The 19,250-nt window shown below is 43.8% G+C and overlaps 1 protein-coding gene across 3 annotated transcripts in view; it reads right to left on the bottom strand.

The window, feature by feature from the left end:
- Positions 1-19,250, bottom strand: part of LOC129850525 (plexin-A2-like) — a 77,452-nt gene that overhangs the window by 24,374 nt on the left and 33,828 nt on the right. For 2 of the 3 annotated variants that reach the window (XR_008758812.1, XM_055916894.1), the window contains exon 5: positions 5,472-5,572. Coding sequence is in view for 2 of the 3 variants with exons in the window: in XM_055916894.1 (XP_055772869.1) it covers positions 5,472-5,572 (101 nt within the window). In the remaining variant the exon portion in view is untranslated. Of the gene's footprint in view, positions 1-5,471; positions 5,573-6,915; positions 8,210-19,250 lie in introns of those variants that run through there. The other variant, XM_055916898.1, reaches the window with a different exon arrangement.

Here is a 19,250-nt window from a genome sequence, read left to right as displayed (position 1 = left end):
ACAAATTTCTTGTTAACAATTTTTTTTTTTTTTTTTTCATCTTTATTTAACCAGGTAGGCTAGTTGAGAACAAGTTCTCATTTACAACTGTGACCTGGCCAAGATAAAGCATAGCAGTGTGAACAGACAACAATACAGAGTTACACATGGAGTAAACAATAAACAAGTCAATAACACAGTAGGGGAAAAAAAGAGTCTATATACACTGCTCAAAAAAATAAAGGGAACACTTAAACAACACAATGTAACTCCAAGTCAATCACACTTCTGTGAAATCAAACTGTCCACTTAGGAAGCAACACTGATTGACAATAAATTTCACATGCTGTTGTGCAAATGGAATAGACAAAAGGTGGAAATTATAGGCAATTAGCGAGACACCCCCAATAAAGGAGTGGTTCTGCAGGTGGTGACCACAGACCACTTCTCAGTTCCTATGCTTCCTGGCTGATGTTTTGGTCACTTTTGAATGCTGGCGGTGCTTTCACTCTAGTGGTAGCATGAGACGGAGTCTACAACCATCAGGAGACGTGGAGGAGGCCGTAGGAGGGCAACAACCCAGCAGCAGGACCGCTACCTCCGCCTTTGTGTAAGGAGGAGCAGGTGGAGCACTGCCAGAGCCCTGCAAAATGACCTCCAGCAGGCCACAAATGTGCATGTGTCTGCTCAAACGGTCAGAAACAGACTCCATGAGGGTGGTAAGAGGGCCCGACGTCCACAGGTGGGGGTTGTGCTTACAGCCCAACACCGTGCAGGACGTTTGGCATTTGCCAGAGAACACCAAGATTGGCAAATTCGCCACTGGCGCCGTGTGCTCTTCACAGATGAAAGCAGGTTCACACTGAGCACATGAGCACATGTGACAGACGTGACAGACTCTGGAGACGCCGTGGAGAACGTTCTGCTGCCTGCAACATCCTCCAGCATGACCGGTTTGGCGGTGGGTCAGTCATGGTGTGGGGTGGCATTTCTTTGGGGGGCCGCACAGCCCTCTATGTGCTCGCCAGAGGTAGCCTGACTGCCATTAGGTACCGAGATGAGATCCTCAGACCCCTTGTGAGACCATATGCTGGTGTGGTTGGACCTGGGTTCCTCCTAATGCAAGACAATGCTAGACCTCATGTGGCTGGAGTGTGTCAGCAGTTCCTGCAAGAGGAAGGCATTGATGCTATGGACTGGCCCGCCCGTTCCCCAGACCTGAATCCAATTGAGCACATCTGGGACATCATGTCTCGCTCCATCCACCAATGCCATGTTGCACCACAGACTGTCCAGGAGTTGGCAGATGCTTTAGTCCAGGTCTGGGAGGAGATCCCTGAGGAGACCATCCGCCACCTCATCAGGAGCATGCCCAGGCGTTGTAGGGAGGTCATACAGGCACGTGGAGGCCACACACACTACTGAGCCTCATTTTGACTTGTTTTAAGGACATTACATCAAAGTTGGATCAGCCTGTAGTGTGGCTTTCCACTTTAATTTTGAGTGTGACTCCAAATCCAGACCTCCATGGGTTGATAAATTTGATTTACATTGATCATTTTTGTGTGATTTTGTTGTCAGCACATTCAACTATGTAAAGAAAAAAGTATTTAATAAGAATATTTCATTCATTCAGATCTAGGATGTGTTATTTTAGTGTTCCCTTTATTTTTTTGAGCAGTGTACATTGTGTGCAAAATGCATGAGGAGGTAGGCAATAAATAGGCCATAGGAGCGAATAATTAACACTGGAGTGATAAATCATCAGATGATCATGTGCAAGTAGAGATACTGGTGTGCAAAGAGCAGAAAAATAAATAAATAAAAACAGTATGGGGATGAGGTAGGTAAATTGGGTGGGCTATTTACAGATGGACTATGTACAGCTGCAGCGATAGCAGATGTTTAAAGTTGGTGAGAGAAATAAAAGACTCCAACTTCAGTGATTTTTGCAATTCGTTCCAGTCACAGGCAGCAGAGAACTGGAAGGAAAGGCGGCCAAATGAGATGTTGGCTTTGGGGATGATCAGTGAGATATACCTGCTGGAGCGCGTGCTAAGGGTGGGTGTTGTTATCGTGACCAGTGAACTGAGATAAGGCGGAGCTTTACCTAGCATGGACTTATAGATGACCTGGAGCCAGTGGGTCTGACGACGAATATGTAGCGAGGGCCAGCCGACTAGAGCATACAGGTTGCAGTGGTGGGTGGTATAAGGTGTATTAGTAACAAAACGGATGGCTCTATGATAAACTGCGTCTAGTTTGCTGAGTAGAGTATTGGAAGCTATTTTGTAGATGACATCGCCGAAGTCGAGGATCGGTAGGATAGTCAGTTTTACTAGGTTAAGTTTGGCGGCGTGAGTGAAGGAGGCTTTGTTGCGAAATAGAAAGTCGATTCCAGATTTGATTTTGGATTGGAGATGTTTATATGAGTCTGGAAGGAGAGTTTACAGTCTAGCCAGACACCTAGGTATTTATAGATGTCCACATATTCTAGGTCGGAACCGTCCAGGGTGGTGATGCTAGTCGGGTGGGCGGCTGCAGGCAGTGAACTGTAGTTTTGGCAAGTCGGTTAGGACATCCACTTTGTGCATGACACAAGTAATTTTTCCAACAATTGTTTACAGAGATTATTTCACAGTCGGTAGGCCCGCCTGCTCTTCGTGCGGGTTTGTTTATTTCCACTTTGTATGCGTGGTAGTGCAATCTTGGTTTGGTTCCTGTTTTGGGCATTTGTTTTATGACGCTCAGTTTCGTTGTATATACTATTTTGCCCGTTGCTGATTAAAGAGCTATTCAGAACTTTCTGCCTCCTGCACCTGACTCCGCACCCACTACGCCTAAGATTGTTACACACAAATAATTCACTGTATCACAATTCCAGTAGGTCAACTTATACACTAAATTGACTGCACCTTTAAACAGCTTGGAAAAATCCAGAAAATGATGTCACGGCTTTCGAAGCTTCTGATAGGCTAATGGAGGTTTTTGAGTCAATTACAGAATTTGAGTCAATTACAGGTGTACCTGTGGATGTATTTCAAGGCCTACCATCAAACTCAGTGCCTCTCACATCTTGGGAAAATCAAAAGAAATCAGCCAAGACCTCCAGAAAAAATTATAGACCTCCACAATCCTGGTTCATCCTTGGGAGCAATTTCCAAATGCCTGAAGGTACCATATTAGTCTGTACAAAGAATAGTACGCAAGTATAAACACCATGGGACCACGCAGCCATCATACCTCTCAGGAAGGAGACGCGGTCTGTCTCCTAGAGATGAACGCACTTTGGTGCGAAAAGAGCAAATCAATCCCAGAACAACAGCAAAGGACCTTGTGAAGATGCTGGAGGAAACAAGTACAAAAGTATCTATATCCACAGTAAAACGAGTCTTATATCGACATAACCTGAAAGGCCGCTCAGCAAGGAAGAAGCCACTGCTCCAACTCGCCATAAAAAAGCCAGACTACGGATTGCAACTGCACATGGGGACAAAGATCGTACTTTTTGGAAAAATGTCCTCTGGTCTGATGAAACAAAAATAGAACTGTTTTGCCATAATGACCTTCGTTATATTTGGAGGAAAAAGGGGGAGGCTTGCAAGCCGAAGAACACCATCCCAACCGTGAAGCACGGGGGTAGCAGCATCATGTTGTGGGGTTGCTTTGCTGCAGGAGGGACTGGTGCACTTCACAAAATAGATGGCCCCATGAGGATGGAAAATGATGTGACTATATTTAAGCAACATCTCTAGACATCAGTCAGGAAGTTAAAGCTTGGTCACAAATGGGTCTTCCAAATGGACAATGACCCCAAGCATACTTCTAAAGTTGTGGCAAAATTGCTTAAGGACAACAAAGTCAAGGTATTGGAGTGGCCATCACAAAGCCCTGACCTCAATCCTATAGAAAATTTGTGGGCAGAACTGAAAAAGTGTGTGCGAGCAAGGAGGCCTACAAACCTGACTCAGTTACACCAACACTCCTCTGTTGGGAGGAATGGGCCAAAATTCACCCAACTTATTGTGGGAAGTTTGTGGAAGGCTACCTGAAACATTTGACCCAAGGTAAACGATTTAAAGGCAATGCTACCAAATACTAATTGACTGTATGTCAACTTCTGACCCACTGGGAATGTGATGAAAGAAATAAAAGCAGAAATAAATAATTCGCTCTACTATTATTCTGACATTTCACATTCTTAAAATAAAGTGGTGATCCTAACTGACCCAAGACAGGGAATTTTTACTTGGATTAAATGTCAGGAATTGTGAAAAACTGAGTTTAAATGTATTTGGCTAAGGTGTATGTCAACTTCCAACTTCAACTGTACATACACACACACCCCTATATGGCACGTGGTGCTTTACCTCAACCTGCTTTGGGTGGGCATATACAGTGACTGTATGTCGCATTTTCTAACGGTTTTACTGTAGAGAGACAAGGTGAGTATTACACTTAGGAAACCATTCAGTGAACAGTAGCTAGACAGTGAATAGTAGCTAGACAGTCAATAGTAGCTCATGGAAGTGGCATACATACAAGTATAATCGTGGGAATTGGAGCAGAAAATGCACTTATGAAAATAGATGAGGAATAAAGTAATTAGGATAAATATGTTCTGTGTTTTGCTAGTCAAGTGGGGTGATAACATAGAGAGGGCTCTCCAAGAGCTGCAATTTAGATAATGATGATCGTAGAGATTGCTCAAATGCAAATGCCATATTATAATGCATTAATCCTTTCTGAGGTCTGTTTCAGTGTATTTTCAGAAACACTGCCTGGGTTTTAATCTTCTGAATCTCATCTGCTCTGTCCTGTTCTATTACGTAAGCTAACCTGGCGGTCAGATAATTAAGATGTCGAAGATAAGCCACTTTCACAGTCCTAAATGTTCTAGAGACTGCAGCAGTCCATTTGGTTACCCTCTGCACTACTCTCTGTCTGTAATCCCTCTGTGCTCTGTCCCCATTATCTCAGTCATTCTGCCCCTCCATACCAGCAGTGACAGACAGGCTGTTATCTGTGTGCTCAGTAGCATCATTTTGTATTTTGTATTGGGCGGCAGGGTAGCCTAGTGGTTAGAGTGTTGGACTAGTAACCGGAAGGTTGCAAGTTCAAATCCCCGAGCTGACAAGGTACAAATCTGTCGTTCTGCCCCTGAACAAGGCAGTTAACCCACTGTTCCTAGGCTGTCATTGAAAAATAAGAATTTGTTCTTAACTGACTTGCCTAGTTAAATAAAGGTATAAAAATATATATATACTGTATGTAACTAGTATTGTAATATGATGTAACTACACTGAAATATGTAAGAAAGTGAAAAGCTGTGAAAATCTCAATGCTATCCAATTTGTAAGTTGCTCTGGATAAGAGCGTCTGCTAAATGACTTAAATGTATTTGAGGGCTTGTATGACCTCTTAATCCTTTTTTCTTGGACAATTATGTGATTTTGGTTTTAAAACATGGAATAGTGTAGTAGTGGACTTACATGTTGAGCAGGACACACCAGCCGCAGTGAGGATCCTCAGAGCTCAGACACTCTCCGCAGGTTCCATACTGCTCACAGGCCTCCACTGGGACCTGGGTCACCTACAACACAAAAGAGGAAGGCTTAAACGCTTAACATAGACCATGACGCCTACAACATTCCCATGAACAGCACATAATTTACAATTAGTGTAAAACATATTGCTCTATATAACTGCTTCATAATTTGTTGAGCTGGTTAATTGTGTGTGATACATTATGTAGTACAGTATGTAATGTATCCATTGAAATAGTGTCCCTGTTGACTTAGTAAACATGATCTAAGGAAATGGGGAAAAGCCTGGTAGTATGTGAAATCTGATTTTTTCCCTTAATTGATTGTGGGGGATTCAGCACTAGGTTGAAGATGACAAAGTTAAGACAATATAATAATTCCACACGGCAGCTTTCAGAAATAAACAAATGAATTGGACCAGAATCGTTGATAACTATTAGCATCGTTGCTAACTAACAACACTGGTCTCAATTTTGCAAAGAGTTATTGGATATTAGAATCCTGTTGTCTTAACCTTTGTCATCTTCAACCTAGGTTCAACAGAGGAAGTAGCTCTGGCAAGCAGGCTGAGAAAATAGTTAAGCCACAGCAAAGATAAGCCTGATATCCATGGGTGTGCTCACAGCTTGGATCAGCCTACACACACAGATACACACACACACACACACACATATACACACACCGCCACCTCTCTGTGTGGACGCCTGGCAAAGCATACGCTCCCATTAGTCGCTGTGACAGACGCTGCTGTTGAGTGGGCAGCGCCAGCCCATGCATACACAAACAGGTTGAAGCTTTGCTATTTTATACTTTGTTATTATTCTCCCCCTTGACGGACCATGCACGTCATTTCCTGATGTAAGCAATCACAAATGAAGAGTGGATTATGGATTAGAGCGTCTCCGCTTCTCTTGATAGCATAAATGGGTTCTCTCTCAGTTATGTTGGCAAAACAGATTATCTGCCGCTCTCCGCAAAATCACTTTTTCTTTTTTTAAGAAAAAGCTAAATTATTTTAGAAGGGATGGGGGGACAGGCTCTACGTCCAAATCTGACACAGAAAGACTAATCCTCCCAACCAGCCCAACTCAGATTAGCCTCTCCAAAACTAGCTAAGGAGGGGAATGAGCAGACAGACAGATGGGTCTTGCTGTTACCGTGCCAACAGTGTGCCTCTGGTGCTGCTCAGATTTAATGTTCAGCTCACATGATGAGTTTATTTGTCCATCGAATTTTACCTGAGAATGCAGGCAAAGCTATGAATCACAATGAGATGACATTTGTCAGCAGACAACATTTTGTTTGAGGACCACACTTTCCCACACATTTACAGCCTTAGAAATCCCTTGAAATGTAACTACATTTAATTACCACACTAAAATGTGAAAGCTTCAGATTTTTCTCTTTATTAATTTATTTTATTGATAGGACAGCACAAACCTACAGTACACGCTACATAGAGATGCAAGCAAGAGAAATTGAGAGGAAGAGAATTCTACCATAGATGGTTATAATTATGGTGTGATATGTTATTTTCAACAGTCAAATACTCTAATCCACTCTGCAACTGTCCACTTTGGCTATTATGCAATCCTCGTCATTTTATATCATGCTTTTGGGGAAGGGGTTTCCAACCTGAGTTAAGTGCGTGTAAATGGAATGTAATTCCCTTTTTATGCACTTTTTCTCTATGTGTATTCTGACCTTGAACTGGAGCATCAGAACAGATCATGGCAAAAAATGTTTAACTCCGTGGTCTTGGAATTATCTCCAGACCAGCTTGAAACTCCAGGATCTTGATTCCTTGGAGGAGTTTAAAAGTTTGGTTGACTCACATTTACATTTGCATTTGACATTTTATGAATTTAGCAGACACTCTTATCCAACGGTTAGGAGGTGTTGCGAGGGGTTGTGTGCTGTGGGATTATTTAAGATACTTGTTTCAGATGTTTTTGGAAGATGGACAGGGAGATGCGTGTCGCCACCTGGGTGTCAGAAGAGGGGAAGGAGAAAAGTAGTTTAGTGTCATCCGCATGATAGGCGAGACCATGTGAGGATATGACAGAGCCGCGTGACTTGGTGTGTAGAGAAAAGAGGAGAGGGCCTGGAACTGAGCCCTGGGGGACACCAGTAGTGAGAGTACGTTGTGCAGACACAGATCCTCTCCCCGTCACCTGGTAGGAGAGGCCTGCCAGGTAGAATACAATCCAAGAGTGTACAGGGCCTAAGACACCCAGCCCTGAGAGAGTGGAGGAGGATCTCATGGTTCACGGTGTTGAAGGCAGTTGATAGATCTAGGAGGATGAGAGCAGAAGAGAGAGAGTCAGCTTTGGCAGTGCGGAGAGCCTCCATGTCACAGAGAAGAGCAATCTCGGTTGAGTGACACGCCTTGAAACCTGACTGGTTAGGGTCAAGAAGATTGTTCTGAGAGAGATAGCGAGAGAGTTGGTCAGAGACAGCACGCTCAAGCGTTTTGGAAAGAAAAGAAAGAAGGGATACCGACGTTTTTTATGTCAGAGGAGTATTGGTTTCTTGAAGAGGGGAGCAACTCAGGCCATTTTGAAGTCAGAGGGGACACAGTCAGTGGTCAAGGATGAGTTGAGATGGTCTGGAGAAGGATGAGAAGACGGGGTTGAGCAGGCACGTTGTCGGGAGGCCGGACATCACTAGTCGCAGGATTTCATCTGGAGAGAGGGGAGAGAAAGATGTCAAGACGTAGGGTAGTTCTCTATAAGTGGGACTAGTGGACTCAAGAGGCTGAGGGAATGAGTGGCAGATGTCATCAACCTTCTTTTCAAAGTGGTTGATGCAGAGAGAGAGGATGGAGGGGTAGGGGTGGAGGATTGAGGAGAGAAGAGAAGGTGGAAAAGAGCTTCCTAGGGTTAGAGGCAGAAGCTTGACACATTGAGTAATAGAAAGTGGCTTAAGCAGTGGAAACAGATAAAGAAAATGTAGAGAGGATGGAGTGAAAGGATGATAGGTCCTCTGGAAGTTTAGTTTTTCTCAATTTTCACTCAGTTGCCCGCAGCCCTGTTCTGTAAGCTCACAATGAGTCCCTCAGCCACGGAGCAGGAGGGGAGGGCCGAGCTGGCCGGGAGGAATGGGGATGGTGCGAGTCATAGGATGCAGAAAGGGAGGAGAGTAGGGTCGAAGAATCAGAATCAGGAGACAGGAGGGAGATGGATTAAGCAGAAGTGAGAGATGATAGGATAGAAGAGGAAAGAGTAGTGGGAGATGGAGAGCGAAGATCATGACCATCTGGGTAGGGGCTGAGTGGCTAGGGTTGGAGGAAAGCGACACAGAAAAGGAAACAAAGTAGTGATCAGAGACCTGGAGGGGGGTTGCAGTGAGATTAGCAGGTGAACAGCCTCTAGTAAAGATGAGATCAAGCGTATTACCTGCCTTGTGAGTGGGAGGGGACTGCGAAAGGGTGAGGTCAAAAGAGGCGAGGGGAAAGAGAGAGTTAGAAAGAAATTAATCGAAGGCAGATGAGGTTGAAGGAGGTTGGTTGAAGTTTCCAAGTACAAAGAACAGAGAGCCATCATCAGGAAATTAGCTTATCAAGGTGTCAAGCTCATTGAGGAACTCTCTATGGACACCTGGTGGGCAGTAGATGACAACAATTTTAAACTTGAGTGGCATGGAATTCAAATGAGGAGATGGACAGGTAAGAGAGGGAAAACATTTAAAATCTCTGCTTAGGAGAAATGAGTAGCCCTGTGCCACCACCGCGATGACCAGGTGCTCTCGGACTATGAGAGAAAACATAGTCAGATGAAGAGAGAGCAGCTGGAGTAGCAGTGTTCTCTGGGGTGATCCCTGTCTACGTCAGAGCCAAAAAGTCAAGGGACTGAAGGGCTGCATAGGCTGAGATGAACTCGGCTTTCTTCCAAACGTTGCCAGAGACCAGGAATTCCACATGGGTACACTAAATTAGAAGAGATGCAGCCAAGGGATGGGAAGTGTTTGTAAAGCCTACAGGGAAAGGAGCGAACAGGTATAGAAAACACACACATACTGTAGTTGCCAATGATACAAAAGAGCAAAATGAGATCTGAAAATAACTAGGTAAGATACCAAAGTGGTGAGAGTGGTGTGGAGCAGAGTATGTGAGCGGATTTGGCGGAGTTGAGCAGTCCACGTGTTTCACTTCCTTTCCAATCTCACCCCTAAAAAACACTCCTCTCTCAGAGGGAAAAAACTGCTACGTTCCATTCATTAAAATCCCCAATTGAACCAACAACCATCTATTTTTGTTACTACCTGGAACTACCATTTGGTTTTGAAGTATTGGAACCAAACGCACTCCAATAAACAACATGAAAAGGTGACTGTAGGAAGGGTCCATCATTTGTTTTAAATAGGCTACATGTCGTAATAAATAGCATGCAAACACTGAAAAAGACAGGCAGCGTAAGAAGGAACGAAAATGCATTATTTAGGCTATATTATTAATATATTATTTCAATTATTAAAAAATTATAGACTACAAAGAAATAAATTGTGAAGCATTTGGAGTGCGCCACACTAGGCTGGCAGGAACATTAAGCACTCAGCATTTAAACAACATTTTGTTGTACTAAACAGTTATAGTCAATAAATTGTGCATATAGTCTGTGACTTAATTAGAATGAAATACACATTTTACGAAAAATACCTTATTAGGCTCAGTCTACAGTGCCTTTGAATTCACTTTTAGAAACAGAGTTTGGCCAGAGGCTGTGGCTTCAGGCTCGTGCCCGGAGAGCAGGCCAGCAGCAGAGAATACCCTCTCCGCGCTTGCATAGACACTGTGGATACTAAACACCCTTCAGGCCACTCTTGCATGGCTGGGCAGGAATGCAGAGTTTTTTTTCTTTTTTTCTATAGGTAAGCCTAAATGTTTTTGGGAAAATAACCCTATCAAAACGGAAAGCTCCTTGAAAGAGGTAATATGTCTGGCCTATTGTGTCACCCCCTGGCCTTAGTATTCTTTGTTTTCTTTATTATTTTAGTTAGGTCAGGGTGTGACATGGGGAATGTTTGTGTTTTGTCGGTTTTGGGTGGTTATATGATAAAGGGGGTGTTGGGTGTAGTGTATGGGTTTGTGTTGAGTGAATGTGTCTAGCTGTGTCTATGGTTGAGTGTAGGTTCTAGGAAAGTCTATGGTTGCCTGAATTGGGTCTCAATTAGAGACAGCTGGTTTTTGTTGTCTCTGATTGGGAGCCATATTTAAGGCAACCATAGGCTTTAGCTGTTTGTGGGGAATTGTCTATGTCAGAGTGTTTAGTGTCAGCACTTCTGTTTGTATAGCTTCACGGTCGTCTGTTTTGTTGTTTTTGTAGTTTGTATAGTGTTTGTTTTGTTTTCGTCTTCTTTCTCAAATAAAGAGGATGTACTTTCCACGCGCTGCGCCTTGGTCCTCATTCTCTCTTAAAGACGATCGTGACATATTGGGCCAAAATCTATCATAGCCTATTGTATAGATAACAGAACAAACATTAAAAAAACTTTTAAGAGATCAGATTTTTTGTTTATAAATGCTTTGTTACAATGACACACTTAGCTAGCTACCCACTTAATTTATTTATGTTAGCATGTGCACGTATTACACCTTCATGCTTTTGGGATATGTGTCTTTTCAGATTCCACAATGACATAGTTGTGGACATTACATCACTGCACTCACTCTCTTGCTGTTGGTCCTCATCTTTGTAAGTCACCTTAATTTTGCACCTGTGTGTTTTATCAGTTTCTTTAAACTCCATGACAGTAGCTAAAGCATTGGGCTATAGCAGCACACAAATAGCCTACAATTGCATGCTGGGCCGGGTATGCCCTGAGCTCGTGAAGTGAAGTGATGCCTACTGGAGCGCTACTGAAGGCGAAATTGGAGCAAGCAAGAAGGCCAATGCTCCAGCCATTTGAAAACTCGATCTGCGCTCCAGTCAAATTGAGCACGCTCCGTTCTGGTGTGAAGCCTTCCTCTCTTTCCTTCCTTGAACACCTCGGCAGGACCGTCTTTGCTTCCGCGACAGTCTTAGTTTTCCGACGAGACCCCCTTACAGCTGCCGCTGAGAAAACAGGGGAGACTGAAGTACATTTATACCAGTGGTGGAAAAAGTACCCAATTGTCATACTTGAGTAAAATTCAAGATACCTTGATAGAAAATAACTAAAGTAAAAGTGAAAGTCACCAGAAAAATACTACTTGAGTAAAAGTCTAAAATAATTTGGTTTTAAATATACTTAAGTATCAAAAGTAAATGTATTTGCTAAAATATACTTAAGTGTCAAAAGTAAAAGTACAAATATTAATCATTTCAAATTCCTTATATTAAGCAAAGCAGATGGCCACATTTCTTTATTTTGTTATTTACAGATAGCAAGGGACACACCAACACTCAGACATAATATACAAATGTAGCAGGTGATGACCTGGGATGTTCTCTTGATTAGTGTGTGAATTAGACAATGTTCCTGTCCTGTTAATCATTGAAAATGTAAGGAGTACTTTTGGATGTACATCATTTTCTTTAGGAATAAAAGTAAAACTAAAAGTTATAAATATAAATAGCAAAGGACAGATACCCTCAAAAATTACTTAAGTAGTATTTTTACTTAAGTACTTTACACCACTGACTAATACTAATAGCTAACTCCCTTGCAAAGGAGAAGAGCACACCTCCCGATACTAATTGCTGATTGCCTAGGAGAGGAGAAACCACTCCCCCTCCAATCCAGCCACTGATTACAAAAACAATAGTCACAAATTGCCCTGCCCCTTAATCCTGGGTGATATGTCAACAATCATCTGCTAGTACTAGTTAATAGCTGTCAGCAGTTCACATACCAGGTAGGCTACTGGGAAGACAGGAAGCACTTAAAGTAGTTGGCCCTATCTAGTAAAAAGACAACACTAGACAACAACAGATAAAGAAAAAAAGTATACTTATCACTCCTGGAGATATCACGAGTATAGGGATGTGAGGAATGTGATTGTCATTAGGACTTGATGCGGTGGTACATATGACATATTTTGTATGTATCTATCTATGTATCTATGTATCTATGTATCGTGTATGTTTGTAATTGAAATGTATGTGTGTCTACGTCCCACAATTTTTTTTTATGGTCTACGTATGTCTGTAAGTTGTTACAGTATGTCTGATATTTGTCTCAAACATTGTTCCCCTCTGCTCCTGTCTTGGTTAGACCAAGTGTCTCTTAAATGAGATTAACCTGAATAAATAAAAGTAAAATAAGATAAAATAATTGTGAATAGCATGCTATTCACCCGCTATTCATTTGGGGTGGAGCTCGAATAAATCAAATCAAAGTTTATTTGTCACGTGTGCCAAATACAACAGGTGTAGACCTTAAAGTGAAATGCTTACTTACAGGCTCTAACCAATAGTGCAAAAAAGGTATTAGGAGAACAATAGGTAAGTAAAGAAATAAAAACAACAGTAAAAAGACAGTGAAAAACAGTAGCGAGGCTGTATACAGTAGCGAGGCTATAAAAGTAGTGAGGCTACATACAGACACCGGTTGTCAGTCTGATTGAGGTAGTATGTACATGTAGATATGGTTAAAGTGACTATGCATATAAGATGAACAGAGAGTAGCAGTAGCGTAAAGAGCGGGTTGTGGGTGGCGGGGCACGATGCAGATAGCCCGGTTAGCCAATGTGCGGGAGCACTGGTTGGTCGGGCCAATTGAGGTAATATGTACATATGTACATGAAAGTATAGTTAAAGTGACTGTCCATTTATGATAAACAGATAGTAGCAGCAGCATAAAAGAGGGGTTGGGGGGACACACAATGCAAATAGTCCAGGTAGCCATTTGATTACCTGTTCAGGAGTCTTATGGCTTGGGGGTAAAAACTGTTGAGAAGCCTTTTTGTCCTAGACTTGGCACTCCGGTACCGTTTGCCATGCGGTAGTAGAGAGAACAGTCTATGACTGGAGTGGCTCAAATCAAATCAAATTTTATTTGTCACATACACATGGTTAGCAGATGTTAATGCGAGTGTAGCGAAATGCTTGTGCTTCTAGTTCCGACAATGCAGTAATAACCAACGAGTAATCTAACCTAACAATTTCACAACAACTACCTTATACATATTTATTACATACATTTTTCCATTATTAAAGTGGCTGGAGTTGAGCCACTCAATGTTAGTAGTGGCTGTTTAACAGTCTGATGGCCTTGAGAGTCGTGGGTGAACAGGGAGTACAGGAGAGGGCTCAGAACGCAGCCTTGTGGGGCCCCAGTGTTGAGGATCAGCGGGATGGAGATGTTGTTACCTACCCTCACCACCTGGGGGCGGCCCGTCAGGAAGTCCAGTACCCAGTTGCACAGGGCGGGGTCGAGACCCAGGGTCTCGAGCTTGATGACGAGTTTGAGGGTACTATGGTGTTAAATGCTGAGCTGTAGTCGATGAACAGCATTCTCACATAGGTATTCCTCTTGTCCAGATGGGTTAGGGCAGTGTGCAGTGTGGTTGCGATTGCGTCGTCTGTGGACCTATTGGGGCGGTAAGCAAATTGGAGTGGGTCTAGGGTGTCAGGTAGGGTGGAGGTGATATGGTCCTTAACTAGTCTCTCAAAGCACTTCATGATGACGGAAGTGAGTGCTACGGGGCGGTAGTCGTTTAGCTCAGTTACCTTAGCTTTCTTGGGAACAGGAACAATGGTGGCCCTCTTGAAGCATGTGGGAACAGCAGACTGGGATAAGGATTGATTGAATATGTCCGTAAACACACCAGCCAGCTGGTCTGCGCATGCTCTGAGTACGCGGCTGGGGATGCCGTCTGGGCCTGAAGCCTTGCGAAGGTTAACACGTTTAAATGTTTTACTCACATCGGCTACAGTAAAGGAGAGTCCGCAGGTTTTGGTAGCGGGACGTGTCAGTGGCACTGTATTGTCCTGTCCTCAAAGCGAGCAAAGAAGTTGTTTAGTCTGTCTCGGAGCAAGACATCTTGGTCTGCGACGGCGCTGGTTTTCTTTTTGTAATCCGTGTTTGACTGTAGACCCTGTCACATACCTCTTGTGTCTGAGCCGTTGAATTGCGACTCTACTTTGTCTCTATACTGACGCTTAGCTTGTTTGATTGCCTTGCGGAGGGAATAGCTACACTGTTTGTATTCGGTCATGTTTCCGGTCACCTTGCCCTGATTAAAAGCAGTGGTTCACGCCTTCAGTTTCGCGCGAATGTTGCCATCAATCCACGGTTTCTGGTTTGGGAATGTTTTAATAGTTGCTGTGGGTACGACATCGCCGATGCACTTGCTCACTCGCTCACCGATTCAGCGTATTCGTCAATGTTGTTGTTTGACGCAATGCGGAACATATCCCAGTCCACTTGATCGAAGCAATCTTGAGGCATGGAATCAGATTGGTCGGACCAGCGTTGAACAGACCTGAGCGTGGGAGCTTCCTGTTTTAGTCTCTGTCTATAGGCAGGGAGCAACAAAATTGAGTCGTGGTCAGCTTTTCCGAAAGGAGGGCGGGGGAGGGCCTTATATGGGTCGCGGAAGTTAGAATAACAATGATCCAGGGTTTTACCAGCCCTGGTAGCACAATCGATATGCTGATAGAATTTAGGGAGTCTTGTTTTCAGATTAGCCTTGTTAAAATCCCCAGCTACAATGAATGCAGCCTCAGGATATGTGGTTTCCAGTTTACATAGAGTGAAATGAAGTTCGTTCAGGGCCATCGATGTGTCTGCTTGGGGGGGAATATATGCGGCTGTGATTATTATCGAAGAGAATTCTCTTGGTAGATAATGCGGGCGACATTTGATTGTGAGGAATTCTAAGTCAGGTGAACAGAAGGACTTGAGTTCCTGTATGTTGTTATGATCACACCACGTCTCGTTAATCATAAGGCATACCCCCCCCCGCCCCTCTTCTTACCAGAAAGATGCTTGTTTCTGTTGGTGCGATGCGTGAAGAAACCAGTTGGCTGCACCGACTCCGATAACGTGTCTCGAGTGAGCCATGTTTCTGTGATTTCATCTACCTTGTTGTCAAGAGACTGGACATTGGCGAGTAGTATGCTCGGGAGCGGTGCGCGATGGGCCCGTCTACGGAGCCTGACCAGAAGATCGCTTCGTCTGCCTCTTTTACGGGGTTGTTGCTTCGGGAAAGTCGTATTCCTGGTCGTAATGATGGTGAGTTGACTTTGCTCTTATATCCAATAGTTCCTCCCGATTGTATGTAATAAAACCTAACATTACCTGGGGTACCAATGTAAGAAATAACACGTAAAAAAACAAAATACTGCATAGTTTCCTAGGAACGCGAACCGAGGTAGCCATCTCTGTCGGCGCCGGAAGTGGGGTCTTTGACAATTTTCAGGGCCTTCCTCTGACACTGCCTGGTGTAGAGGTCCTGAATGGCAGGCAGCTTAGCCCCAGTGATGTAGTGGGTCGTACGCACTACCCTCTGTAGTGCCTTGCGGTCGAGCAATTGCCGTACCCAGCAGTGATGCAACCAGTCAGGATGCTCTCGATGTTGCAGCTGTAGAACCTTTTGAGGATCAGAGGACCCATGCCAAATCTTTTTAGTTTCCTGAGGGGGAATAGGCTTTGTTGTGCCCTCTTCACAACTGTCTTGGTGTGTTTGGACCATTATAGTTTGTTGGTGATGTGGACACCAAGGAACTTGAAGCTCTCAACCTTCTCCACTACAGCCCCGTCGATGAGAATGGGGGCGTACTCGGTTCTCCTTTTCCTGTAGTCTACAATCATCTCCTTGATCTTGGTTACGTTGAGGGATAGGTTGTTATTCTGGCACCACCCGGCCAGGTCTCTGACCTCCTCCCTATAGGCTGTCTCGTCGTTGTCAGTAATCAGGCCTACCACTGTTGTGTCGTCTGCAAACTTAATGATGGTGTTGGAGTCGTGCCTGGCCATGCAGTCGTGGATGAACAGGGAGTACAGAAGGGGACTGAGCATGCACCCCTGGGGGGCTCCAGTGTTGAGGATCAGTGTGGCAGATTGATCAAATAATTTATAAGATTAAAGATAATGATTAAATATTTCTACCCGGACACTTAACCATAAGGGAGTATAGGTTATGTAGCATATATAAGGAATAATAAAAATATTAACCAGAAGTCCAACTAGGTTGGACTGGGGAGAGAGAGGAATGTGTGTATGTGTGCCTAAAGAAAACACAGAGGACAATTAAACTGTGTTTGAACCGACCCGGCTAGAACACTGAGAAATTACGATAGGACAGGGAGTACCCCTCCAGGTTTCCCTAATCTGGGGGGAATGGAACCGTCGGCTGGGTAGTGATAAACTGTGGTGAGAATTCTGGAGAAGAAGATAGCTCTCCTAATGTTAGTGTGGCATGTGTGTGCGTAAGTAAGAAGAATGGTATAAAAGGAATGTCTTTGTATATGAACTGCAGAGCTCTCGTGAATAAACATTGATTTGACTTTTGTAAGCTGGGAATTCTGTCTGTTTCATTTAAACCAGAACTTTACAAACTCTGGGTTGCAGACACATTAGAATAATTTACATTTATGAACATTGATAACAAAATTGCATATCACAGATGTGTCGTCAGCCCCCACCTGGGGGCGGCCCATCAGGAAGTCCAGGATCCAGTTGCAGAGGGAGATGTTTAGTCCCAGGATCCTTAGCTTAGTGATGAGTTTTGAGGGTACTATAGTGTTGAACACTGAGCTGTAGTCAATGAATAGCATTCTCACATAACTGTTCCTTTTGTCCAGGGGGGAAAGGGCAGTGTGGAGTGCAATAGAGATTGCATCATCTGTGGATCTGTTTGGGCAGTTATCTGTTGGGCAGTAATAAATTAAGGTGTGGCGGAGATTTGTCCACAGATCCTCCGTATTCTGACCTTGACTTAATTCACTAACAATTCCACCACCTTTACGCGCGAGGGAAACATTAATCAGGTCTAGCAAACCTATCGGTTCCAAGTGTAAAAAGCATCTACTTATTTTTTAGATAGAAATAACACCATTATCCATGCACTGTAATTTACAACTTGATAATATCTATTGATAAGAGCTAGGTAAATGAGTAATCCATTTGATAAGGGACTTGTAAATTTAAATGACAAATGCGAAACCAGTCATATGGTAGCAAACTGAAGCATATCAAAATATCAACATTCCCACAGTAAAGTTTTTGAAATGCTGTGCCATTATGTAGAATTTAAATAAACTCAGGACCCTGTCTTTCAAAGACAATTTGTAAAAATCCAAATAACTTCACAAATCTTCATTGTAAAGGGTTTAAACACTGTTTCCCATGCTTGTTCACTGAACCATAAACAATTCATGAACATGCACCTGTGGAATGGTCGTTAAGACACTAACAGCTTACAGACAGTAGGCAATTAAGGTCACAGTTATGAAAACTTAGAACACTAAAGAGGCCTTTCTACTGATTCTGAAAAACACCAAAAGAAAGATGCCCAAGGTTCCTGCTCATCTGCGTGAACGTGCCTTAGGCATGCTGCAAGGAGGCATGACGACTGCAGATATGGCCAGGGCAATAAATTGCAAAGTCCGTACCGGGAGACAGGACGGACAGCTGATTGTCCTAGCAGTGGCAGACCACGTGTAACAACACCTGCGTAGGATCGGTACATCTGAACATCACACCTGCGGGACAAGTACAGGATGGTAACAACATCTGCCCGAGTTACACCAGGAACGCACAATACCTCCATCAGGGCTCAGACTGTCCGCAATAGGCTGAGTGAGGCTGGACTGAGGACTTGTAGGCCTGTTGTAAGGCAGGTCCTCACTAAACATCACTGGCAACAACGTCACCTATGGGCACAAACCCACCGTCGCTGGACCACACAGGACTGGCAAAAAGTGCGCTTCACTGACGAGTCGCGGTTTTGTCTCACCAGGGGTGATGGTCGGATTTGCGTTTATCGTCGAAGGAATGAGCATTACACCGAGGCCTGTACTCTGGAGCGGGATCGATTTGGAGGTGGAGGGTCCGTCATGGTCTGGGGCGTTGTGTCACAGCATCGTCGGACTGAGCTTGTTGTCATTGCATGCAATCTCCACGCTGTGCGTTACAGGGAAGACATCCTCCGCCCTCATGTGGTACCCTTCCTGCAGGCTCATCCTGACATGACCCTCCAGCATGACATTGCCACCAGCCATACTGCTTGTTTTGTGTGTGATTTCCTGCAAGACAGGATTGTCAGTGTTCTACCATGACCAGCAAAGAGCCCGGATCTCAATCCCATTGAGCACGTCTGGAACCTGTTGGATTGAAGGATGAGGGCTAGGGCCATTCCCCCCAGAAATGTCCGGGAACTTGCAGGTGCCTTGGTGGAAGAGTGGGGTAACATCTCACAGCAAGAACTGGCAAATCTGGTGCAATCCATGAGGAGGAGATGCACTGCAATAATTTATGCAGCTGGTTGCCACACCAGATACAAACTGTTACTTTTGATTTTGACCCCCCCCCCCCTTTGTTCAGGGACACATTATTCTATTTCTGTTTGTCACATGTCTGTGGAACTTGTTCAGTTTATGTCTCAGTTGCAGTATTTTGTTATGTTCATACAAATATTTACACATGTTAAGTTTGCTGAAAATAAACGCAGTTGAATAAATCTACAGAAAACCCTATTAAATGAAAACTCCACGAGAAAATCTGTTGGCCAGCAAGTAGGAGGGTTTTCAGCAGTTTAATGAAATGTATTCAGTGTGCGGAAGGTAACCACACCTGCAG

This window comes from Salvelinus fontinalis, chromosome 3 (genome assembly GCF_029448725.1).
Source record: "Salvelinus fontinalis isolate EN_2023a chromosome 3, ASM2944872v1, whole genome shotgun sequence".
Classification (NCBI taxonomy): domain Eukaryota; kingdom Metazoa; phylum Chordata; class Actinopteri; order Salmoniformes; family Salmonidae; genus Salvelinus; species Salvelinus fontinalis.
Note: the sequence above shows the minus strand (reverse complement) of the source record. Positions and strands in the feature narration are given on the sequence as shown.